Raw genomic sequence first — 26,716 nt, 5'->3', positions numbered from 1 at the left:
CTGTAAATCGCTCTGGATTAACCCATTCTGACCGGGCACCCATTTTGGTGTTGGCATCATGTTATGCTTTAGCTATTTAAAAAAAGCAGATCTACAAGCTCATATCGCGCCACCGAGTGGCGCGATACGAGCTTGTAGGTCTGCTATTTTTGAAAAATCGAAGAACGACTGACATTTTTAGAATCTGATCTCAGGTCAGAATGGGTTCATCAGACCAGTGTGTGTCCAGTCGGAAACCTCGTTATGAATCTGATCTCAGGTGAGAATGGGTTAAGAGTGTCTGCTAAATGTCTATGCATTGTAAAATTGTAGAGCAGCATACATTACATTACAGAGCCGGTCTGAGTCTCCACAGAAACAGTACGTGTAAAGACAAGTGGTTTTCAAAGTGCAGCCATGCAGGGACCCTCCTAGTCCTCAGGGTTCCTTGAGAGGGTCCAAATGGACCCTTAGACGGGTATGTAACACCGATAAGTGTACAAATCCTAGAGACTATATAGAGTTATGGGGGCCATTATTACCACCTCTCTGTAGATCCAGTAATAGATGCGAGACAGAAGTTCTGCCATTCTACGGTGTTCCATCTCCTCGTTACGCGTGTTGTCTTCATTCCGTACTGCATTATGCAATGATAGAATGGCAAGCTGCATTGTGGTTGACAAATGAGTTGTGTGTGCTGCGAGCACACACACACGCACGCACGCACGCACACGCACACACGCACACACACACACACACACACACACACACACACACACACACACACACACAATGTATAAATGATGGATAAGGGGTCAGGACAGCTAGGCCGTTTCGGGGAGGGGTCAGAATGAATTACAGACTTTGACTGTCAAACTCATCCCTTTTCATCTCTTTTACACAGGATCCAGAAAGCTGAAAAAAGCCAATGAACTTCGCATCGTTCTAGTCGGGAAGACGGGAGCGGGGAAGAGCGCCTCGGGAAACACCATCCTGGGCAGGGAAGCGTTTTTATCCGAGCTGTCGCCGGCCGCCAAAACCAAGGAATGCACGAGGGCCGACGGAGACTTCGACGGACGCATGGTCTCCGTCATAGACACCCCGGGCCTGTTCGACACAGATCTAAACCAAGAGGAGCTGCTGAGACGCATCGAGACGTGCGTCTCTCTGTGCGCCCCCGGCCCGCACGCCTTCCTGGTGGTGATTCAACTGGGCAGGTTCACGCAGGAGGAGAGAGACACCGTGGAGATGATCCAGGCCATGTTCGGCAAGGAGTCGAGCCAGTGCATAATGCTGCTTTTCACCCACGGGGAGGCGCTGAAGGGGAAGACCATCGAGGAGTTCATCTCCAAGAGCGACGCGCTGAAGGACATCATCGAGAGATGTCACGGCCGCTACCACGTCTTCAGCAACGAGGCGACGGAGCCGCCGCAGGTCGGTCAGCTCCTTCGCAAGGTGGACGAAATGGTGATGGAGAACGGCGGGGGGCACTACACCAAAAGGATGTTCAGACAGGCAAAAAAAGACTCGTCGAGGCGACGGAAGCATAAAAAGAAATGCCGTATACAATAAAAGCACAAAGTTTGCCATGCCCTTGGTCTATTCTGATGTCCCTATGGAGCGTCACAGTCCCTCCCCCTTTCAGAACAACGAGTGGCCCAGGAAATGATTCTCCATTCATTTTCTCCATAGGCTTTTCCTAAAGTATTTATTTAAAGACGGTTACGCCGCGGACAAAGCCAACTCGGATCATGACAAATCATGACAATGAACACAATGTTTTGGGCCGATCAAATAATTTATAAGAAGAAAAACAACAAAGAAAGTGTTGTAACCTGCTGTTTTTTTCTACTTTCTAATTATTTGTTTGGCCCAAAAGATTGTGTTTATGGTCATGATTTGTCACGACAAGAGTTGGCTTTGTCCGCGGCATAAACGTCTTTAAATAAATACTTTCTGAAAGGTCTATGAGGAAAATGAACGGCGATTTATTTTTTCCGGGTCTCTCGAGGGGGGGCGGGACTGTGACGCTCTATAGGAATTGTACTTTCACTTTAGCGAACCCAATATGACAAACCGTTGTGTTTTGTATGCAACTCAATACAAAATGCATGGTAGCCTACAATTATTCCAATTACGATCATTACCGTTTTGTTGCAGTGACTTTATTGATATACACTAAAGGCTACACAGCTGTATGCGTTTTCTTAATTAAACTTAAATTGGACAGACATGTTGTACAGTGTGCCTGTTTTACCCCCCTTAAAGATGTAGTTAAAAGTGTTACTTGGCTTGGTGAACACCAAGCTTATTTAAAGACGTTTACGCCGCGGACAAAGCCAACTCGAGTCGTGACAACTCATGACAACAAACAATTCTTTTTGGGCCGGACAAATAATTAGAAAGAAGAAGAAAACGGCAGGTTACAACACATTTTTTTGTTGTTTTTCTTCTTTGTAATTATTTATTTTACATTTACATTTATTTGGTCCAAAATATTGTGTTGTACTGTTTTTATTCTAGTTTATTTTGCTGGCTTTAGTTATAATAATAATTTTTTCTTCTTTTTTCTACATGAAAATAACCACATTATATCCATAAAAAATGAAATGGGAGTGAAATGCTGCAATTTGTAAAAATATCACTCCTAACGTCGTTGAAGTGGGACTGGGACTCATCTAAAAGACCACCCCTGCATCCCGGGACTCATTGAAAACCTTTTTACATCACTGCTATGCAAGACTAAGATAAGGAAGAATGTTTGCCCTAAACAAAAACAAGTGTCAAAAACCAAAATATAGGTCCATCTATATTTCTTTCCAAAACCACACCTTCTGTAAGTCCCAGCAAACAAGCTTTGGGACCAGAAATATTGTTTGTGATTTATGAAATATGAGAACACAATAGGTCCTGTTATTTATTTGCATTTGCTCATCATCAAATAAACTATTTAATTTTTCACCAAAGATGGAGTGCCTTGGATTATTTTATTTTCAAGTCTGCAATTCACATTTTGACAAGCAGTGCTACTTGGAGGAAGGATACCTTTTGTCTATATGTTTTTACCTGTATCACCAAAGAGCACCTATCTAAGAGCCACTAACAGATCCCTGCAGCGCTTCCATTCCTCTATTTCTAAATGAGAACACAATGTTTTAAACATAGAATTGTACCATGTTAAAATTGCAACGAGGCTATTAAAAAGGTAAGTCAGACCCCCCCCTCGTGAACATATATTGTATCTTTTCCCTTTTTTGCTTCCCATATGATGAATTCCTGTTCTGTTCTTTAGCTACATATAAATGTCTATGTCTCTAAATGTTTGTATGTCTTTAAATGTTGATGAATTGAACAATGTGGACCCTGTTGTAAACAAGTGTAATGCTTAATTGGGTCGTCCACTCACAGTTAACAGTCTTTGTATTGAGTTTGTGCTTAAAATGTACTGTAAATTCTACAAACTGTTAATAAATATTTCAATCAATCAATCAATCAATCAATCAATCAATCAATCAATCAATCACACACACACACACACACACACACACACACACACACACACACACACACACACACACACACACACACACACACACACACACACACACACACACACACACACACACACACACACACACACACACACACACACACACACACACACACACACACACACACACACACACACACACACACACACACACACACACACAGCTGCAATGGGCCTACATGGACAAAGGTGTTGCCACTAAGCCAATCATATAAACTACTGTAATGATTACCTCACGTCCTTACAATAGCAGCCAAAGCATGACAGACAACATACTACAGATTCACATCACCCCTCAATTACAGATGAACATTTGGAATTATGTCTGCTCAAAACCTCCAGCCTGAACTTAATTCAGCCTTTACTTATAGTTCCAGAGCCAGAAACACAGTCACTGAAAGTGTCACATTGCCACAAGTCATTGAGTCCTGAGCAACACTTAAATATTCCTTACACAGCATTAAACACAAGCAGCAGGTGCGTGTGTGTGCATGTGTGTGAGTGTGTGTGAGTGTGTGTTTCCAGATGAACATTTGAAGGCTGTGTAATGTCAGAGCCCAAAAACTCTACTTTGAACTTTACAAGGAACCTAATAACAAACTCACACATAACTGGAGTGACCAAGCAGCCACATCTACTCATACAACGCATGATACACACCGTCACAACTCTGTACCAGCAACCACACCGTCACAACTCTGTACCAGTAGCCAGCAACCACACAGTCACAACTCAGTACCAGCAACCACACCATCACAACTCAGTACCAGCAACCACACCATCACAACTCAGTACCAGCAACCACACCATCACAACTCAGTACCAGCAAACACACGTCACAACTCAGTACCAGCAAACACACGTCACAACTCAGTACCAGCAACCACACCGTCACAACTCAGTACCAGCAACCACACCATCACAACTCAGTACCAGCAACCACACCGTCACAACTCGGTACCAGCAAACACACAGTCACAACTCAGTACCAGCAACCACACCATCACAACTCAGTACCAGCAACCACACCGTCACAACTCGGTACCAGCAAACACACAGTCACAACTCAGTACCAGCAACCACACCGTCACAACTCAGTACCAGCAACCACACCGTCACAACTCGGTACCAGCAAACACACAGTCACAACTCAGTACCAGCAACCACACCGTCACAACTCGGTACCAGCAAACACACCGTCACAACTCAGTACCAGCAACCACACCATCACAACTCAGTACCAGCAACCACACCGTCACAACTCGGTACCAGCAAACACACGTCACAACTCGGTACCAGCAAACACACGTCACAACTCGGTACCAGCAAACACACGTCACAACTCGGTACCAGCAAACACACGTCACAACTCAGTACCAGCAACCACACCATCACAACTCAGTACCAGCAACCACACCATCACAACTCAGTACCAGCAACCACACCATCACAACTCAGTACCAGCAACCACACGTCACAACTCAGTACCAGCAACCACACCATCACAACTCAGTACCAGCAACCACACCATCACAACTCAGTACCAGCAACCACACGTCACAACTCGGTACCAGCAAACCACACGACAGCCTTCAATTCAGAGGCGGAAACAGTCACTGAACAACGTTTAATTTGCCACACAGTCGCTGCAGCTCCCAAAAATGACAGCAATACAGCAGCGGCGCTGTACAATATCGCATTAGCGCGCACACACACACACACACAGCATCCAACACAAGCAGCAGCAGCAAAGAAAATAAAGAATAAATGTGCCTACGTTGAGCAGTCTTCATCAGTGGTCTACGCCGGTATAGCGTCCCTCTAGTCCAGGTCATCCGTTCCTCAGATGGTGCCCTCCAGCGCTGTCTTTAGGTCAATCTCCATATCCTCCAGCTATAACTTAGCCGGTGCTGTCCGCCGCTGCATCCATCCCTCAGGTCCTACAATGCTGGCCTACTTGAAGTGCCTAAAAGAATGTGCAAAAATAAATATGGTGAGGCAGCTTTTTGCTTCTACGGCCCAACAGCCTGGAATAAACTTCCATTCGAGCTAGACATTTTTAAATCTCACCTCTTCACTCTTGCTTTTAGTTGAGTTTTAATAGGCACGTTCCTACCCTGTCCTGACTGATTTGCTGCATGTGGTGTTTTTATTTGTTTTTATTTATTTCATGTTCTTATATTCAATGTTCTTTGCCGTTCTATCATTTTAACTACTTGTGTTTTATTGTATTCTATTTTTGTGCCCTGCCCTGTGAAGCACTTTGAGCTGCATTTATGTATGAAAGGTGCTATACAAATAAAGTTTATTATTATTATTATTATTATTAAGTATACGCTCGATGACCAGCCAACAGGATCTGAACGTAATCCCGGGCGGAGCATTAGTCCGACATGCGGGAACAACGGTCGGACTAGGCCTACACTGCTCAAACACGCGCTGCTCCCGTGCTTGCGGTTAGGGTTAGGTTTAGGGATGGAGGCTTTTCACTTTGGAATGTATGTAAATGCACCATTTAACCAGATGAGATTGACATGGCGGAGGAGGAGGCTGGACTTCCACACAGTAATGGCCATGCCATTCAGAGCCCTCCGTGCAAGTGATTGCCTCACTTGAAACGGCCTCGCTCCGTTAAGTTGACCCATGTGGGCCCCCGGCGTTTAAAGTCTATTACTTCTTTCAGTGCATTAATTGCCTCGTGTTGTCATTAAAAAGGGTCTGGGGGGGGGGGGGGGGGGGGGGGGGGGGGCGTTATATAGGTAATCACCTCGGTTTCCTTGGCACTCGGCCCAAACCAACTTTGGGTTTGGAATGTCCACTCCTTTGGTCTCTCCACTCTCTGTTCAGGACAGGAGTGCACCTGTTAGTGCCTGCTCCACATGACAACATCGCAGGCACGAAGTCATCTGCTGTTATAGAGTATATACACAGCACAGCAGGGAGTTGGCTCTAGACCTCGAGAAGCGCTGTTCTTGCTCCCATCCACCGATGGCCTGTCTTGAGAGCATAATGGGGAAGAGGGAGGGAGGAGGGAGGGAGGGGGAAAGTCAGCAGAGGAGAGGGAGACAGAAAGAGAAATAAATTAGTAAATAGACTAATTCTAATTTCCAATCGTTTCTAAACGGAATGACATGAGCCAAAAGTCTAAAAGCTCACAGCATGTCACAATGAGACATGTTGGGTTCTTATCTTAGCTATTGTTTAGCTTTACAAATATGCACAAAACAGAGACACCATGGGCATAATGTTATTACAAAGTAAGACAAAGGTAAAAAAAATAAAGAAAAACTATAGCAGCAATAGGAGAATGCATAATTATAGAATATGATGGGACAATAAATTATAGACACTGGGATTTTACAGAATAAGTTATACAGCACACGCACAGGGGTTCACAAATGTTCTCAAAGGACCCGCGCGACTTCATTCATATTTGGCCACGGATCCCCGTTTAACAAAAAATATATTCTACTATACAAGCTCCAAAAACACGTTGCGATGCAACCCATTGGGAGCTTGTAGATCAGCCATGTTCACATAGGAAGTAGCTCGTTACATGTGGATCGTTATGAAACAAACACTTTGTAGATAGAAAGAGGATAATTCAATCAAGCTTTTCATACAGCTGCAGTGCAGTATTTAGTTTAGACAGTTTTTGGTTTAGACTAGTCATTGGTTAGACCAGTCATTAGTCCTACAACTAAAACCTATCCCAAACCCTCACCCTAAACCTAGCCTTAACCCATGTCTAACCAATGACTAGTCTAAACTAAGTATGCACCCCACGTTGTTTAATGCAATCAGATTCAGAAAGGGCATTTCTGTTTGGATGCATGGGCCGTCAATGGGAAATTGCACCTAGTTACCACCTTGCTGGCAATATGGACGCGGTCTGCATATCGTCAATAAAGGCAGAGTCAGGCCAGGATAGTTAACACATGTTCACCAAAATGTCCTAGTATAAATCTGACTAGTTTGTCTAAAACAAGTGATAGATTAAATAGAAATAAGCCAGCTGTGCAAATCAGGGTTGTTGTGACCCTTGCTCCAATATGTATCACGGTACTACCAACCAATGACGATGGTTGAATTATTTACTGAAACACTTCATGCCAAGCAAGCAGTGTGTTCCCTTTGAGATTGGTCTGTTGATCTACTGCACAGTTTCCACTAGGTGGCAGCAGAGTCGTATTAATGACAGGGTTAGAAACTTTGCATCATCAGCTTGATTATTATCCTCCCATTTCTTGTTTAAAGATGTGGAGTCTTATTCAGAGGAACATATTCATATTAAGTATTAAATATGAGGATTCATACAAGTATAGCCTACAACCCACCAAAAAATTATCTATATAATATTTAGAAATAGACCTATATAGTATACCCTGCATGCAAAAAGGCCCAACAACGTCCAAGCACCTTTTAAAGTTAATTAGCCTAAATTTCCAAATAATATGCATAAAGGTATTTTCTTTGTTTTCCCAACACAGCCAACTGTACACATGATTCAATGAAATACACACACATTATTATGTGCATTTGTTCCATGAACTCCCATCCCATCCCAAGTGTGAAAATTGTACACTCTCAGAGTTGGGCTATTATCGATAAGGGTCAATTTGGTTACAAACTATCAACAATGTAGCTTGGCAGCAAACACATGCTAAATACAATAAATGTGACAATATGTCACGTTCACTTAATCACACAAACAATGCTTTATCTGATATAGCCACATTTCTCAAAAAATACAAAAACATTAAAACAATTCCAGTGGTGTCAAATAAATAAGTAACATATGGTAAGTAGACTTCCACAACTGGACTATTTCCAATGTTCAGTACAGTGTTGTTTTTGGCAGCAAATTTCGATTTTAGTTTAGTCATAGTCTTTGGACTGAAACTTCATTTAGTTTTAGTCACATTTTAGTCACCTGGAATGTCTTAGTGTTAGTCTAGTTTTAGTCGACTAAATGTCATAAGATTTTAGTCGACTAAAATGTGTTTTGGCGGGTCTTGATGCCGTCGTAATGAGTGTTTTTACACTTGCTGAAAATAGCCGATCTACAAGCTCACAACACGTCGCAACCAAGTGTAAAATGACTTATACTGGATCTCTTGTCCACTAGTCCCTTCCTAACATTTTAGTCTAGTTTTTATTTGTCGACGAAATTGTCAGTAAATTTAGTCTTAGTTTTAGTCATCGTAGCTTAGTTTTCATTTAGTTTCCATTTCTTTTTGTCGGTGAAAATAGGTAGTCGACGAACATTTTTCGTCTTAGTTTTAGTCGACGAAAACAACACTGGTTCAGTACAAGGGCTAGGGTAGGGCCTATACTTTAACTTCTACTCCAGTCCAGTAGCCTACAACATCTCAGAAGCAAATAGCCTATTATCCTTTTAGGCTACTCCACTACAAGTAGGCCTATTATACGAATAGTTACAAAACATAATTCAACCCTAACATTGCCGCCATTTGTAAAGGACAAGCTCACACAGCACGAGTCCTACTTTTACTTATAACTTAAGTAGCCTATATATTGATATACCCAATACTTCTGTTAGTAGGCTATACTTTTACTCAAGAGTCAAGACAACAACAAACTTTGCAGTGTTGTGTTTATGTGACTTTCCCACCACATTGCTATAATGTAATTAACCCACCTGCATGGCCGTTTGTTGTTCATCTTCTCTTCCAAGGGTCCATGAAACCTGAAAGATATGAATTACTTTTTAGCAGTCAGTCGTAGTCTATACCTCTTTCCAACTCCAGTCAGCGACCATATCGTCGAAGTTATAGCCTATATATATGGTATAAACATTACATTTCAAGTTCTTTATGTTGTTTTGCATCTAAACTAGCGGTACGAATAGTTACAAAACATAACCAATTCAACCCTAACATTGCCGCCATTTGTAAAGGACAAGCTCACACTGCACGAGTCCTACTTTTACTTATAACTTAAGTAGCCTATATATTGATATACCCAATACTTCTGTAGGCTATAGCCTACTTTTACTCAAGAGTCAAGAGACAATGTTTAATTCCGGTAATTGTACTACAACAGAATAGCCTATTTCTATTTTGCAGACCAGTGTTGTGTTTATGTGACTTTCCACACCACATTGCTATATGTAATTAACCCACCTGCATGTTGCGGCAATGTTGTTCATCTTCTCTTCCAAGGGTCCATGAAACCTGAAAGATATGAATTACTTTTTAGCAGTCAGTCGTAGTCTATACTACTTTCCAACTCCAGTCAGCGACCATATCGTCGAAGTTATAGCCTATATATATGGTATAAACATTGCATTTCAAGTTCTTTATGTTGTTTTGCATCTAAACTAGCTTTTCAAACAAACTCTCTCTCTCTGCAGCAGGTGTGTGTGTGTGGGGGGGGGGGGGGGGGGGCGGGAAAACGGGAAGCTTTGAAGTGCAGCGGCTGCGCCGCCTGGCTGAAGCCAGAGCCATAGCGTAATACAGAGTTGCATCACTTCATATGGGGCTTCATTCAGTCCAATGGTGGCACTTCGAACCTCGCCCACCAGGCTTTACACTATGGCTCTTCTACTAACATTAGACTTCTATTTTTTAATGTATTGCTTTACAGTGATATTCTCTCCAGTGAACAGAATTTATCCATTTAGATAAGTTGTTAATGTTATAATAACTGTTATAAATGTAAATGAAAATACACAGAAACATATTTTGTGTTTTTAAACCCTTACTTTATGGTTTTAATATGCAAATGAATCGTTTTTGTTTACTTATAACGGTTATTACATTTTAATGAAAATACACAGAAACATATTTTGTGTTGTATATTTTCGTTTAAACACTTACTTTATTGTTAATATGCAAATGAATAGTTTTTGTTTACAATAGCGGGTATCATTTTACTCTGAAGAGCTCTTTCCACCGGAACTCATATCCTATAGCTAGCTAGCTAAGTGTAGAGTAGGAGAGTAGCGACACGCTTTGTTCTCGTTGCAAAGTTCCAAACATTGCTCCTATATGGCTGGAACTATCCCATTGAGATAGACTGAGCACTTCCGCATTCCATTGTTACAGTGGGAGTCAACGCTACAGTGTCGCCACTCTCTTAGATCTGGCTGGTCTTGTTTACAGTGAAGCTACAGTCAGCTAGCAGCAGCTTAATGGACAGTAACACAATTTGTCTCGCCAGTAAATACAAGTACGTTTCTTTATAATATATTCTTATCAAACGTGTGGCAGCATCAGAGCTTTATATTAGCAGAGTTGTACGTTTGTTTAGTGTTGCTGCCTGATATATGCCATATAGAAGTGTATTTGTACGTTTCTAAAATGTTATGATGAATTGAAAATGGTGGACCCTCTTGTAAACAACAAGTGTAGTGCTTTATGGTGTCGTCCACTCACAGTTAATAACAGTTTTTGCATTGAGTTTGTGCTTGAAATGTACTGTAATTCTGCAAACTGTTCATAAATACTTCAATCAATCAATCGATACAATGAACCATATATGGTCTTTATCATGCTGTTTTATTAGATCGAGATCGTAGATGTATTTATCGATTCTGACATTAGATTGAACGAACATGTCAGAATCGATGAGAGTCTAAATGTTAGCCTATAGGTCTAGCTCTGGTCCATAGCTCTACTGCGAAATGCAACGCATTAGAGCTATGCTATGTATGGACAGAGCTAGGCTAGTTCCATATCCTTATTGGACTTCTCCAATTCTAGCCCTGAAACATGACTGTCATGATGATTATCATCATGACAGTCCAATTCCAGCCCTATAGACGTGCTGCCTGTGATATGATATTTTCATTACAGCTCATCATGTATTCCAGATACTGTATATGCAGCCATATGGAATACATGAAATGTATGTGATATCACAACCTCTCTTCTAGGGCTATTTCTGCACCATGTGATCCAAATGATTCATGTTCGATATATGATCAATATACCTCGTAGAGACGGATAAAATACATCATGTATTGTATTGTATCGATTCTGACATGATTGAAAAATGTCAGAATAGATAAATACTATCTACGAGAGTCTAAATCTTAGGCTATACCTGTATATGGAATCAGATCAATGTTTAATTTTTGCTTGATTGATTGATTGAATTCTTTATTAACAGCTTGCAAAAAGTACAGTGTTACGATTACACAATGGTGCTAAAAGGATAACACAAAAAGCCATAAGGGTTTTTTTTTTCTCCAGTGTACACAGGACGTGTATTCAATTAATTTAAAAAACATAGTAATACATCCTCAACACTAGTACAATGAGACACGTGTTTGGTAGGTGATTTCTGGTGCTGACTAAGGTTGGGCGATATGCCAATTTTTTTCAACCGCCAATCGTCTGACCAATATTCGCCGATTGACGATGTATTCGTGTCATAAAAGTAAAGTGAGAACAGCTCACTGCAGGTCGCAAAAAAGCCAGATCTACAAGCTCTCAAGGCGCCGCGTCCTGCCTGTTTTCGCAGCTCCGTTCGCTAGGCGTTGAGAGCTTGTAGATCAGTCTGTTTCTGCAGACTGCAGCGCAGCCAGGCAGGGTAACTAGCTCCCTTCCCTCCCCGCACGTCGGAGGCTCGGAGCGGAGCCCACAAGCTGCTGCGGCCGCCCCGGGCTGATCCACACAGGCTCTCAAGGCATCGCGTCCTGCCTCTTTTTGCAGTGCCGTTCGCTACGCGTTGAGAGCTTGTAGATCTGTCTATTTTTGCAGCGCTGGTGTCGGGGTTCGTTCACGTTGTCAATAAAAATAACTTGGATTACAGGCGGAGATGAAGTTCAATCAGTGGGTTGCACCAGTATTGGCTACACGCTAAGCTAATGCTAAGCTAAGCGCTATTATGATCCCCGAGCCTATACACTAACACTAGTAGAAAGTTTTTTTTATTTCCCCCCCCGCCACTCACGGGTGGCGCATTGGGATTGTGATGAGACACGAGACAGCAGTGTGCATTCTGTTGTGACTGTATATTATTAAACTGCATGGGTCTGGACTCCGGAGCTTAAACAACATGTAGGCTACATCCTCCCAGCTCCCAGCCTTTACTTTGGCTGGCGGCTGCCGTAACTTCCCGTAAGTGCCGTGCCCCGGTGCCCGATGCTGGCTGCTGACAGTGCTGAGTGCGGGGACAGTGGGAGGCTGGGAGCATACCATTATAACGGGGGATTTTCACCCGGCCGCTGTTACTACATGTTGCTCACACTTTACATGTTAATTGGGCTAAATCGTCCCGAGAAATCGCCTAATAAAAATATTCGGCGATTGGATTCGTATATTCGCGATTGACGATGTATTCGTATCGTCACCCAACCCTAGTGCTGACTCGAGTTTATAGACTTATATACAGGGACCAGTTACAAATTGCAGGCAGGTTCTATGTTATGGCAGTTTGGAAGTAGGATATTAAAGATGGAGTGCCACCATTTTTGTATTTTTCCAGTTTTTCATGTGTCTATGAGGTGACAGTACTTCATTAGACACCCTGGAGTTGTTTTTATGTGCATATGGTGTATTAACTTTGTATTTAGGGTTTCTTCCTGGAGGCTGAACCCTTGACAGTCAAACGGGCCAATGAAGTAAACAGTAATATAGTGACACCACACTATCAGCCCCTCCCCTAACCCCTCCCCCTTTATCATACAACTACAGCTGTGGGTGCGGCTTCAGTTCAGGTGGATCACCACCCACCAGGCATACTTAATGAACTGGTGGGCGTGTCCACATAAAAGCATGATTTTAACAAATACTGTACACTTTTTGGAAAAAGTTCTTCCCCCTTATATTGTAATAATACCTGATAATCATGTTATAGGGTGGAAAAAATGGTGGCACTCCATCTTTAAGTCTTTGGTGTCTGTTGGGAGTTTCATAGTTACCAAACGACTCGCCCCTTTACCAACTCGCCCCGGGCGTACAGCCCGGGGCGAGTTGGTAAACTAAAACCTAACCTTAACCTCAGTAAAACTATGCCTAAACCTAACCCTATACCTAAACTTAACCCCAGCAAAACTATGCCTAACCCTAAACTTATTTCCAAACTTATTCTCAGCACCGTGCCGTAAAAACGAACGTTTTTTTACTCATATCTTTGCTTCTGGGGGGGGTCCCTGGAACAACATATTTTCAGAAGGGGGTCGGCGGCCAATTACATATACTTTTGGGAGTCCTTGACATGTAAATGTTTGAGAACGACTGACATAGACTGAAAACTGTCAGGATTTAGAAGGCATTTGTAGAATTGTCCTCAGGTCTAAAATGGGTTAAATGCAACAGTGAGTCTTCTGTATTGACCATCCAGGTTCTTCTAAGTGAGTGTCCGTCCGTCCGTCCATCCATCCATCCAACGCTACCACCACCACCCACCTCCTCTGCCAACGCTCCTCTGACCGCGATGTCCGCCGGCTGCCCGCCCCAGTCGCCCGCCGTGGCCAAGACCGAGGTGCCGGTGGAGGGAGAGTGCCCCCTCCTGGCCGCCACCTTCGCCTACTGGGACAACATCCTGGGCCCCCGCGTCCGCCACATCTGGGCGCCGAAGAGCGCCGGCGACGACCGGGCGGCGCTCCTCCCGCCCCCGCTGAGCGACGGCGAGGTCACCTTCCTGGCCAACCACACGCTCAACGGGGAGATCCTGCGCAGCGCCGAGTGCGGCGCGGTGGACGTCAAGTTCTTCGTGCTGGCAGAGAAGGGCGTCATCATCGTGTCGCTCATCTTCGACGGCGAGCTGAAGGGCGACAAGAACACGTGCGCCCTGTCCGTCATCCTGCCCCAGGCGGAGCTGGCCTTCTACCTGCCGCTGCACACGGTCTGCGTGGAGAGGCTCAAGCACGTCATCCGCAAGGGACGCATCTGGATGCAGAAGGTATGCCAGGGGTTGGTTGGGGCCACCTTCACTTAATATCAGAAATATCAGTTAACATCAGAATACTGATATAGTGTTGATTTCAGCCGTTACAATTCCAAACATGACCCGCTTTAATCATAGTTAATGACTAGTATACTTAATGACTAGTATTAAAATGTTATTGTCTTTTTGTGTCCAATGTATTTGTATTTAGTTCATAAAGTTATCATAACTGAAACTAAATGCATTTGACAATCAATAATGTTACTTTTCAGTATTTAAATTAAATGCACGCTCAAAGAGCGTTGCAGTGCGACTCGTTTTGAGCTTGTAGATCAGCTACTTTTTCTACGACCATAATATGCAATGTGGCCCTCTGGAGTGAGTGTGGAACTATAGTGGCCCTCTGGAGTGAGTGTGGAACTATAGTGGGCCTCTGGACTGAGTGTGGAACTATAGTGGCCCTCTGGAGTGAGGTGTGGAAATATAGTTGCCCTCTGGAGTGAGTGTGGAACTATAGTGGCCCTCTGGAGTGAGTGTGGAAATATAGTGGCCCTCTGGAGTGAGTGTGGAAATATAGTGGCCCTCTGGAGTGAGTGTGGAAATATAGTGGCCCTCTGGAGTGAGTGTGGAAATATAGTGGCCTTAAGTTCTGGAGTGAGTGTGGAAATATAGTGGCCCTCTGGAGTGGGTGTGGAAATATAGTGGCCCTCTTCATCGTCAAAGTTGCCCATCCCTGACGTATACAGAACTCTGTTTAGGCTCCACGGCCTTCTATCGGTCTATCTGTCTTCTATCGGGGACCCATGTGTGTGTCGACGGACATGCTGCTATGGGGTAACCCTTAGCTTTTGTTTAATACATTTGGTTTGTATTCATTATTATTATTGCAAAACATTTTCAAAAAAATCTTCCCAAAAAAGCTAAACTTTTCATGAATTAAAAACAAGATGATTTTCTTTCAGTGATTTCATAAAGGAATCAAAGAAAACTCTGAGAAATTCCATAAATTAGAAAACAAATGTTTAAGAAGTAGCGCTGGTCTTCTACAATGCGGTGCCAAGCGAGCGCTTGTAGATCTGCTATTTTCACCAGTTTGGGTCCCGGGCAATCTCTCTTTTTCGGTCACGGGCTAAACGTTTGGGAACCACTGTTCTGTCCTATTGTTTCTCAAAGGATAGTCACAGTGTTACTGTATGTGCTGTGTTGTATATTTAAGCAGTATTACACGAGAGGGTGTAGTTTAACGTGATTATTGCCACGACAGTGATGCGGTCAGGAACGAGACGTAGTAGAGTTCCACAAGCATCACTGAAGTTGCAATAATCACGTTAAACCACACCCTCGAGTGTAATATTGCAATTATACAACCCTTAAAACTAAGAAAATCGCTGAAAAAACATATATCGGTACATTTTTAATGACAGATGTAGTCACTACGACCACAAATGTCCCAAGAAACTAGCTAGCCTAGCCACCGAGTTTGCTAGCGCTCTGGGAAAACAGAGCAGCTGAATTCTTTGTTTTGATTAGGTTGTGAATGGTGCTGGTTTGATCCACGGCTGGAAGGCTGTTTCAACCCATCAGATTGCTTCCTCGAAACGACCTGTTGTATTAATTACCTATCAAGGTTACAGTGTTAATGTTTTGTGTCTGTGGGGCTCAGGGGAGTTTCCGGATGGTAACCGCAAGGTCGCCAGTTCGAACCCAGGCTACTCCAGAATTAGTGCGAAGTGTCCTTGAGCAAGACACTGAACCCCTGATTGCTCCTGGTGTGCTGATTGGTGCTTTGCATGGTTTCCGCCGCCATCGGTGTATGAATGTGTGTGTGAATGGGTGAATGTAATGCACAATCTATGTAAAGCGCCTTGGATAAAGGCGCTATATAAATGCACCATTTCTTGTGTCTGAACCTTCAGGGTTACAACATCATCTCGGTGCTGAGTTCAGAGATCATTCCCATCATGGAGGTTACTGTGTTAATGTTTTGTGTCTGAACCTTCAGGGTTATAACATCATCTCGGTGCTGAGTTCAGAGATCATTCCCATCATGGAGGTTACTGTGTTAATGTTTTGTGTCTGAACCTTCAGGGTTACAACATCATCTCGGTGCTGAGTTCAGAGATCATTCCCATCATGGAGGTTACTGTGTTAATGTTTTGTGTCTGAACCTTCAGGGTTACAACATCATCTCGGTGCTGAGTTCAGAGATCATTCCCATCATGGAGGTTACTGTGTTAATGTTTTGTGTCTGAACCTTCAGGGTTACAACATCATCTCGGTGCTGAGTTCAGAGATCATTCTCAACATGGAGGTTACTGTGTTAATGTTTTGTGTCTGAACCTTCAGGGTTACAACATCATCTCGGTGCTGAGTTCAGAGATCATTCCCATCATGGAGGTTACTGTGTTAATGTTTTGTGTCTGAACCTTCAGGGTTACAACATCATCTCGGTGCTGAGTTCAGAGATCATTCCCATCATGGAGGTTACTGTGTTAATGTTTTGTGTCTGAACCTTCAGGGTTACAACATCATCTCGGTGCTGAGTTCAGAGATCATTCCCATCATGGAGGTTACTGTGTTAATGTTTTGTGTCTGAACCTTCAGGGTTACAACATCATCTCGGTGCTGAGTTCAGAGATCATTCCCATCATGGAGCTCTTGGTCTCTATGAAGACGCACAGCGTGCCAGAAGATATAGACGTAAGTAAAGTAAAGATGACGGCAATTTACAATGTAGGCATTTAGCAGACGCTCTTAATCCAGAGCGATTTACAATTTAGGCAAGAACAAAAAAGCATGGGAATACATCACATATATAGAATGCATTTATCATGAAACATGCGTAAGCTAAGAAGTAACGTAACTAGAACATATCTATATAATGACACTATACATATAAACTATACATATATACTGTCTATACTATGCTATACATATGTACTATGAAGTGCTATGACTATATACAATGCAATTATTGTGCTACGTGTACATGACATGCTATAAGTCTGTATCAAATGCTATCTTAAGTCTAAAAAGTGCTATCTAAGGGGGTAGGGTAAGTGCTATGGGCCATGATGGAGTCTGAAAAGGTGGGTTTTCAGACCAAGGCGGAAGATTGGGAGTGATGCTGCAGTTCTGATTGCAACGGGAAGTGCATTCCACAGTTTTCGAGCCAGAAGGGAGAAGAGTTTGGGACGTGTGGAGCGTTGTCCCGGCGTTTTTAGTGAGGGTACTTCGGTCCGGGTAGTTCTGACTGAGTGGCAGTGCACTTTGGAATTGCACATTTAAAATAATTTAATGGTAATGCCCTCTACTTGGTATGTCGACTAAACATGGAATGGTGTCCAGTTAAAAAAAAAGAAAAAAAATCATCTGTGCCTCCACATACTTCAGTGAGAGACAGGGCTGAATGGGACTCATCATTTGTTGTTACAAGTCTTGTTCTTTCTTTAGTTTGTCTGCTATATGTCATGGCGGTGGCTACGTTAAAAAAAAACATGTTTTTGTTTTGCTGTTCCTGCTGACCAGATCAAAGACACGGTGCTAAATGACGATGACATTGGGGACAGCTGCCACGAGGACTTCCTTCATAAGTAAGTGCTCCTTCCAGGCGTACAACGCACAAAGCACGTGCCCCCCCCCCCCAGCCCATGGGATCATAAGTAACGTGTCCCCACAACCCATGGGGCAACTGTGGCTCAAGACGTAGAGCAGGTCGTCCTATGATCCGTGGGTCGGCGGTTCGAATCCCGGCTCCTCCTCCTGTCTACATGTCGAAGTGTCCTTGGGCAAGACACTGAACCCCAAATTGCTCCCGATGTGCTGGTTGGTACCTTGCATGGCTTCCGCCGCAATCGGTGTATGAATGTGTGTGTGAACGGGTGAATGTATAATGCACAATCTACAGTATGTAAAAACTATATAAATGCACCATTTACCATGGGGTGATGAGTAATGTCTGCACCCCTCTGCCTCCCCTCAGACTTGACTTCTTCAACAAAAGCAGAGGGTTATTCCTGATATAACAAAGCCCTGCTACTGTTAGAATGCAATGATAAATGCCTGCAACAGCTGGCCTTGAACATTTTGGGGTAAACCTTTTCCAGACCCCTCAGGCTTGAGCTTGTGAGTTAATATACTCATAATGTAATTTCTCCCAAGGGTAGACTTTTCCCTCAAACTCTGTGCCTCCCTTCGTCGTGCGTGCCTGCCGTGTGCTTAGCGTGTCTGTGCCGTTTCAGGGCTGTCAGCTCCCATCTCCAGACGTGTGGCAGTTCCATGGTGGTCGGCAGCAATCCAGACAAAGTGAACAAGGTGCTGAACATGTTTCTTCACGTTTTCGTCGTAACTTTTCGAAGAAAAAACAAAAACAAATGGCTGGTCTACAAGCTCACAGCGTTGAGCAGTTTGTTGATCGCCTGCTGAACGTGAGCAAGCGTGATGCTGGAAACAAAATTAGGCACATTATTTTTTTATTGTATCTATTTATTTATTTTGAGGGACAACACAACAGACTTACATACAAGACATTGTACGTATAAAATACTATCAACAATATATAAAAACAACAAAAACGAAGAGAAAAATAACAAGAAAATTATAATTTCCAAGTGTGAAATGCATGTGTGCAAGTGGAGGTCGGTCCTGTCCTACACAAACTTGGTATGATTCATGACACGGTCAGAATCGACTGCTCTATTAACTTCAGCCCGAATCGACTCATACTCATACCTCTACGAATACATCTGCCTTATTCTGTGTTTCATATTTAACCCATTCTGACCTGAGATCAGATTCATACGAGGTTTCCACTGGACACACACTGGTCTGATTAACCCATTCTGACCTGAGATCAGATTCTAAAAAATGTCAGTCGTTCTTCGATTTTTCAAAAAATAGCAGACCTACAAGCTCGTAGCGCGCCGCTCGGTGGCGCGCTATGAGCATGTAGATCTGCTATTTTTCAATAGCTAAAGCATAACATGATGCTATAACACCAAAAGGGGTTCCCGTTGAGAATGGGTTAAGCCTCTCTAGGGGTAATAGTGACATTAGTTGGGCCGTCCACATAATGTTCTGAAGGTATGTCATCTGTCTTCCATATAGAATTAAGATACATTTCTTTGCCATAAATCTAAATGGATCAAATAGTTTCCTATGAGCAGAGCTCACATTATATTTTATTTGTATTAAACCATCCAGGACATCTCATAAAACATGAACATGAACATTCAGTAGATTTTCTGTGATCTGGGGTTTTCTGCCTCAAACAGGTGCTCTGATTTGCCGGCAGTAAGTGACATCACTTACTGCAAATCCCATATATGTCAATGGGATTTGCCAGCAGATGTCACTGTTTCACTGTGTTGCCTGTTTTCATTGTAGCTCAAAAGGCCCAAAAAACCCCACAGAAAACTTCAGACCACAGAAAATCCACTGAATATTCAAAGTTCAGGTTTTTTGGGTGTAATTGAGGTCATAAAACCTAAAAGAAAAAAGAAAAAGAAAAATAAATGAAAATGAATGTCATAAAACCGTTAATAAAAAAGACAAAACAGTTAGACAGACCCTCTTATAGAGGGCTAAGCTCCTGCACTTAGTAAGTTATTGAGACCATAGTCTCTTTTACGAGTGCGCACTGGCCAAGAGAAGAGGCAAATAAATGTTACACAGCTCTGCCAGTAACAACAAATACAGGCCATGACAAAGACAAACATAATGACATCCATAATACCAAAAACCTACTACCTTCGAGGCTCAGAGAGAGTTTAAATAGCTAACCAAATACAGACTAAAAAAAAGACTAATAAGAACAATGCGTCTTGAAACTACTACGGTAATATAAAACTAAGATCACAGCTCATTGCTACACGTCAAAGCAGGAGCATTGGCTGGAGAGAGTTCCCAAGGCAATGCTCTTAAAAGTCACTAGGGGATCAAGGAAGCCAGTTTTAATCTGTATCCATCCCAACACACGTTGGATAGATACAGCTGGGCAAAATATCTTATGATCTGTGATATTATACGTCATGTATGGGTTTTTTTGCACTTCACCCACCAACTTGACCCATTTTGGGGCGGGAACCCCTTTTGGTGTTAGCATTATGTTATGCTTTAGCTATTGAAAAATAGCAGATCTACAAGCTCAGTCATAGCTACGCTACAAGCTTGTGGGTCTGCTATTTATTTTAAACCGAAGAACGACTGACATAGAAACATAGCTTTTTCAGAAAACTGTCAGGATGTAGAAGACATTTTGTAGAATCTGATCTCAGGTCAAAATGTCTTAAAGAAAATACCTAAATGTTATCTTCATATACTCCACGTCTGTATGGAGTTCTGACTGTTACGTGTTTCCTACATTGCAGATCGTGCGCACGCTGTGTCTCTTCCTCACCCCAGTTGAGAGGAAATGCTCTCGTCTCTGCAAGGCCGACACTTCCTTCAAATACGACACCGGCCTGTTTGTACAGGGGCTGCTTAAGGTACTTAAGAACGGTTTGCGGAGCGGTCTTGATATCGGAAGGTCGCTATAGTTCGTATATCCCCGGACCGGCACGTTAAAATTACCACCACTGAAGTGCCCTTGGACAAGGCATTGAATCTCTACCATGAAATGTTCTATGAGCAGGGCCTTGCTGTATAAACAAGTTCTTGAGCTTAGTCCAGTTACCCTGGGTAAACATAGTACCTTTCCTTTCCTTTACTATGACACAGTGTACAGGGGCTGCTTAAGGTACTATGACACAGGGCTGTCTGTTTGTACACACAGCGGAGCTCTTCGTGACATTTACGAGACCTGGCGGGTTTCGAGTTTTCTCGTCAAATGACGGTCCCGGACACGATGGACCTGTGAAATTGGTTCAGAGCCGACCCGACATAAAAAAAAAGAACTTTCCCGGACCTGTGAGGTTCGACGAAAAGATGTTCGTCGACTGTCCTGTCTGACAAAGTACTTGTTATTCATGTTCAGTAGCAAAGATTTGAGTTAAAAACGTTCTCTCTGAAAGAATACACTCAAAGATTTGCGCCACACTTTCGCGATTTTTTCAAAGATAGCAGACCTACAAGCTCGTAGCGCGGCACTCGGTGCCGCGCTATGAGCTTGTAGATCTGCTATTTGTCAATAGCCAAAGTATAAACATAATGCTTTAAAACACCAAAAGGGGTTAATTCAATGAAAAATGAACGAGCGCCGTCCCTAATGGTCACATTTGGTGACGCATGGTGTTTGTTTGTTGTGGTCCCTGTATCGTATATATCTAGGACTCCACGGGGAGCTTCGTCCTGCCGTTCCGCCAGGTGCTCTACTCGCCGTACCCGACCACACACATCGACGTGGACATCAACACGGTCAGGCAGATGCCGCCGTGCCACGAGCACACGTACAACCAGCGGCGCTACATGCGCTCGGAGCTCGGCGCGCTGTGGCGCACGGACAGCGAGCAGGACATCGCCCCCGACACGGTCATCCACACGGACGAGTCCTTCACCCCCGACCTGTACGTAAACACACTAGTCTCTCCATGTCTCTCTCCGTCTCTTTCTTAACCCATTCTGACCTGAGATCAGATTCTAAAAACGTCTTCTACATCTTGACAGTTTTCTGAAAAAAGCCATGTTTCTATGTCAGTCGTTCTTCGATTTTTCAAAAATAGCAGACCTACAAGCTCGTAGCGCGCCACCGAGTGGCGCGCTTGTAGATCTGCTATTTTTCAATAGCTAAAGCATAACATAATGCTAACATCAAAAGGGGTTCCCACCCAGAATGGGTTAACCCATTTAGGCCTGACGTCTAAATAAAAAAAATGTCTTCTACGTAAATCCTAAAAGTTTTCTGAAAAACCCATATGTTTCTATGTCAGACTGGTACTCAGCCTTTTTCAAGTCAAGGACCCGCAGAATTATCTGTATTTGGCCCCAGACCCCCATCTGAAAATATGTTGTTCCAGGGACCCCCCAGTCTCCCCCCAGAAGCAAAGATTTGAGTTAAAAAACATTCACTCTGAAAGAATATATATTCAAAGATTTGCGCCATATTTTCACGATTTCTCAAAAATAGCAGACATACAAGTTAGCAGACCTACATAGCGTGGCACCGAGTGTTGTGATAATCCTCCCTACTATAGAGTGTACTGCTGACCATATAAGGAGTTCCTCCCTGTTCCCAGTTATGACTCTTTAAATATATGTATCTAACCGTGACGATGCTTTTGTCCTTTCAGAAATATATTCCAAGATGTCGCGCACAAAGACACGTTGGTGAAGTCATTCATAGATGAGGTAAGGATGCCGTTTGTTGTGAACTGAATATGAACCTGTCCATTCCTCTTCTGTTTGTAGTTTTAGTTTAATCGGATGAATGCAATATAATAATAATAATAATAATAATAATAACTTTATTTCTATAGCACCTTTCATGACATGAAATGCAGCTCAAAGTGCTTTACAGAACAATGGAGAATAAAAGAAAAGAAAAGCAAGGCATAAACATTAAAAAACAAGAGCAGTAATGCAATACAGTGAGGACATGAATAACAATTTTTTTTAAAGATCAATTAAACTCAAGAGTGTAGAAGTGGGTCTTGAGCTGAGCTTTAAAAATGTCTACAGAGGCTGCCTGTCGAAGGTACAGTGGGAGTTTGTTCCACGCCGTCGGTCCCTAGAAGCAAAAAGCTGCTTCCCCCATATTCTTTAGTTGCCATTTTTGTAGGCAAAGCGAGCAGGCCAGCAGTGGAAGACGGTTTGGGACATATTTAGGCAGGCAGTCATGTAGTTAGGAAGGTGCGAGACCATTGAGAGCTTTATAAACAAGTACAATTATTTTAAAATCAATATAGGAACAGAGACATGAAATGAGTCCCGAGCTAATCGACCCCATGACCTGGAGAACTAATACTGGTATTACTGTATTACTGATACTGTATTCTCATCCCACGCTAACGACTTCTTCAACGTCTTTTTTTAATGAAATCCAGAGCCGCCAACGACACCATTAACGTGTTATTTAGCACTTTATTTAATGATAAACCTATAAGTTGTCTTTCTTTTTTTTTTATGAGTATTCTATTTCAAATCACGCTGGATAAATAAAGCGACTGTGTTTTGTGGCTCAATAGAAACTCACCGTGATCGCGCATCTATTAATAGGAATGCTTCTAAAGACTCTTAGCCAGTGATCAGTCCGATCAGCGCGACCACCTCCCGTCATTGCCGTTTTGGGCAGACAAAAGGACTGTCTAAAAAGGACGAGACGCGAAGACAACATGGCGTCATTCGGGCGACGCCATGTTGCTCCATGGAAGGAAAGAAACATGCGCAGTGGGCTATATGCAGCCGACACTTCCACGTTCAGCTTCCTTGGTCTCAACTGCGCATGTTTCTTTCCTTCCTTCCATGGAGCACCATGTGAGCAACATGGCGGCGCCCTTACGGTCTTCGCGTCCCGTCCTCTTTAGACAGTCCTTGTGGCAGACCATAGACTGTAAAAAATATGGACAAAGCGTTCCCCGGGACTAACATGGACGTAAAATGAAGCCAGTAATTCCTTGCACTGTAAGTCGCCATCTTTCTTGATCCGTTCTTCTTCTCCGTTGGTTTTTATTTTGACTCGAGTGGGTGGGGACTCCCGATCATAGACTGTAACGGTAGCCACGCCCCTCAGAACATACGCGACTTTATGGTCATTTATTGTATTAATGGGACCATAATTTTCCAAAAAGAATAATATGACATTAAACTAGTGACTGGAAGCAGAAAGTATTCATGACCATGTTTATTAAGGTAATACAGTCTAGGTGAAGTTGGGCCCAAATACATGGACTTCTATGGGGCTATGGGTTTTTTTGGGTCCAATGACAGCGCCACAACAGGCCATTATATGAACTTTCAGGAAATCCCGATTTCCTCAGTGGCTTCACAAAATATCGGCGCTCTTCTTCTACAACCAAATAGAATGGTGGTGGCGGGTTGCTGAACTATCGCTAGCGCCCCCCTGGCGGTGGTTGAGATTATTATTGTTGTTATTATTATTATCATCACACATCCTGTGTGTGTGTGTGTGTGTGTGTGTGTGTGTGTGTGTGTGTGTGTGTGTGTGTGTGTGTGTGTGTGTGTGTGTGTGTGTGTGTGTGTGTGTGTGTGTGTGTGTGTGTGTGTGTGTGTGTGTGTGTGTGTGTGTGTGTGTGTGTGTGTGCGTGCGTGCGTGCGTGCGCGTGTGCGTGCGGTGGTCAGGTGTTTCTGTTGAAGCCAGGTCTGAACCTGAGGAGTACGTACCTGGCTCAGTTCCTGTTGCTGCTCCACAGGAAGGCTCTGACGCTGCTCAAGTACATCGAGGACCAAACGTGAGTCGCTCCCCAAAAGATCTACTGAAACACATTTAACCCATTCTGACCTGAGATCAGATTCATACGAGGTTTCCACTGGACACACACTGGGTCTGATTAACCCATTCTGACCTGAGATCAGATTCTAAAAAAATGTCAGTCGCTCTTCGATTCTTCAAAAATAGCAGACCTACAAGCTCGTAGCGCGCCACTATGAGCTTGTAGATCTGCTATTTTTCAATAGCTATAAAGCATAACATGATGCTAACACCAAAATGGGTTCCCGTTCAGAGTGGGTTAAGCTATATCAGTGGTGCTCAATATTTCATGTCAAGGACCACAGAATGTATATGTAATTGGGCCATCTGAAAATATGTTGTTCCAGGGACCTCCCCCCCCCCCCCCCCCCCCAATAGCAAAGATTTGAGTTCAAAACGTTCGCTCTGAAAGAATATACATTCAAAGCTTTGCACTACATTTTCACGATTTTAAAATAAATAGCAGACCTACAAGCTCGTAGCGTGGCACTCGGTGCCGCGCTATGAGCTTGTAGATCTGCAAAACACCAAAACGGGTTCCCGCGCACAATGAGCACTTTTACTTTTAGTACTTTAAGTACATTTTGCTGCCGATACCTTTGTACTTTTACTCAAGTACATTTTAAATTCCGTACTTTTACTTGTAACGAAGCAGTTCTAAATTGCAGTATTGGTATACTTTTTACTTTAAGTCAAACAATTGAGTACTTTTTGTCCCCCACCACTGTTAAAATGTAAAAAGAAATTATACAGACTCATAGCATGTTATGTAGACAGCACTATATACATATAGTATATATGTATAGCATAGTATAGTATAGTATAGTTTCATTATATAGATATTCCACTGTTACGTTCTTAGCTTACGCATGTTTCATGATAAATGCTTTTCATGTGATGTTTTCCCATGCTTTTTGTTCTTGCTTAATGTAAGTCGCTCTGGATTTACCCATTCTGAACGGGAACCCATTTTGGTGTTATAGCATCATGTTATGCTTTAGCTATTGAAAAATAGCAGATCTACAAGCTCATAGCGCGCCACCGAGTGGCGCGCTATGAGCTTGTAGGTCTGCTATTTTTGAAAAATCGAAGAACGACTGACATTTTTTTTTAGGTCTCAGGTCAGAATGGGTTAATCAGACCAGTGTGTGTCCAGTGGAAACCTCGTATGAATCTGATCTCAGGTCAGAATTGTAAATTGTAGTCTTCTAAACTAAGTATGCACCCCGTCCGTCTCTGTAGTCAAAAGGGCAAGAAGCCGTTCACCGCGCTGCGCAACCTGAAGACGGACCTGGACCTGAGGACGGAAGGGGACCTGAGCATCGTCATGGCCCTGGCCGAGAAGCTGCGCTCTGGCCTGCACTCCTTCGTCTTCGGCAAGCCCTTCTACACCAGCGTGCAGGAGAGGGACGTGCTCACCAGCTTCTGAGAGAAGTCCACCACATCGAGAGTGACCTCCCCAAATCCTGACGTTTTCTTAAAAACAAAACGTATGTTTCTGTGCCGGTGATCCTCAACACTTTTTTGTCCCATGTCAAGGGACCCATCAACAATGATGTGTTTTGGTCGCCGACCCCCCATCTGAAAATATGTTGTTCCAGGGGACCCCCCCCCCCCAGAAGCAAAGCAAATGAGGTAAAAAACGCTTGCTGTGAAAGTATATATGTTCAAAGATTTGCACACGTTTTCAGGTTAATAAAAAAAAGAATAGCAGATCACGTACTTGTAGATCTGCTATTTTTTTTCAACAGCTAAAGATTAGCTGTTTGGGGGGGGGGGGACTTTGAAGGACCACACCATACGTTTGTAGAGCAGAGACTGTACTATTGACTTTTCTGTTTTCAGCTCGACGTGACATTTCTTCACCTAAAAATAACCGATCCACAAGCTCACACAGCGTTGCACATTGTGATCTGCTGTTAGCATTATGTTAGAATTTAGCTATTGAAAAATAGCAGACCTAC

The 26,716-nt window shown here is 43.1% G+C and overlaps 1 protein-coding gene and 1 pseudogene across 2 annotated transcripts in view; both read left to right on the top strand.

The window, feature by feature from the left end:
• LOC310878434 (GTPase IMAP family member 8-like) overlaps positions 1 to 1,551 on the top strand; it is a 136,336-nt pseudogene extending 134,785 nt beyond the window's left edge. Inside the window, exon 7 of the transcript in view lies at positions 884 to 1,551. The product of the transcript in view is annotated as a GTPase IMAP family member 8-like (transcript). The remainder of the gene's footprint in view (positions 1 to 883) is intronic.
• Positions 1,552 to 10,662: 9,111 nt separating this feature from the next.
• c9orf72 (C9orf72-SMCR8 complex subunit) lies at positions 10,663 to 26,207 on the top strand. Its single transcript, XM_083792667.1, has 10 exons — positions 10,663 to 10,723; positions 13,844 to 14,404; positions 16,994 to 17,089; positions 17,918 to 17,982; positions 18,631 to 18,703; positions 20,758 to 20,874; positions 21,656 to 21,891; positions 22,615 to 22,672; positions 24,623 to 24,732; positions 25,995 to 26,207. Exons 2-10 carry the CDS (start codon positions 13,937 to 13,939, stop codon positions 26,179 to 26,181), a joined length of 1,410 nt encoding a protein of 469 aa, XP_083648793.1. The 5' UTR covers positions 10,663 to 10,723; positions 13,844 to 13,936; the 3' UTR covers positions 26,182 to 26,207.
• Positions 26,208 to 26,716: the final 509 nt, after the last annotated feature.

Source organism: Protomyctophum parallelum (genome assembly GCF_964188405.1).
Source record: "Protomyctophum parallelum genome assembly, chromosome: 20".
In the NCBI taxonomy this organism is placed as follows: Eukaryota; Metazoa; Chordata; class Actinopteri; order Myctophiformes; family Myctophidae; genus Protomyctophum; species Protomyctophum parallelum.
This window is presented reverse-complemented; position numbering and strand designations above follow the sequence as displayed.

What these genes read in the sequence shown, in the direction of transcription:
- c9orf72 (XM_083792667.1), top strand. Translation starts at nt 13,937, where the DNA reads ATGTCCGCCGGCTGCCCGCCCCAGTCGCCCGCCGTGGCCAAGACCGAG. An exon ending in GCGTGCCAGAAGATATAGAC is followed by an intron (nt 17,090 to 17,917) that starts GTAAGTAAAGTA and finishes CCTGCTGACCAG; the next exon opens with ATCAAAGACACGGTGCTAAA. An exon ending in AAGTACATCGAGGACCAAAC is followed by an intron (nt 24,733 to 25,994) that starts GTGAGTCGCTCC and finishes CCGTCTCTGTAG; the next exon opens with TCAAAAGGGCAAGAAGCCGT.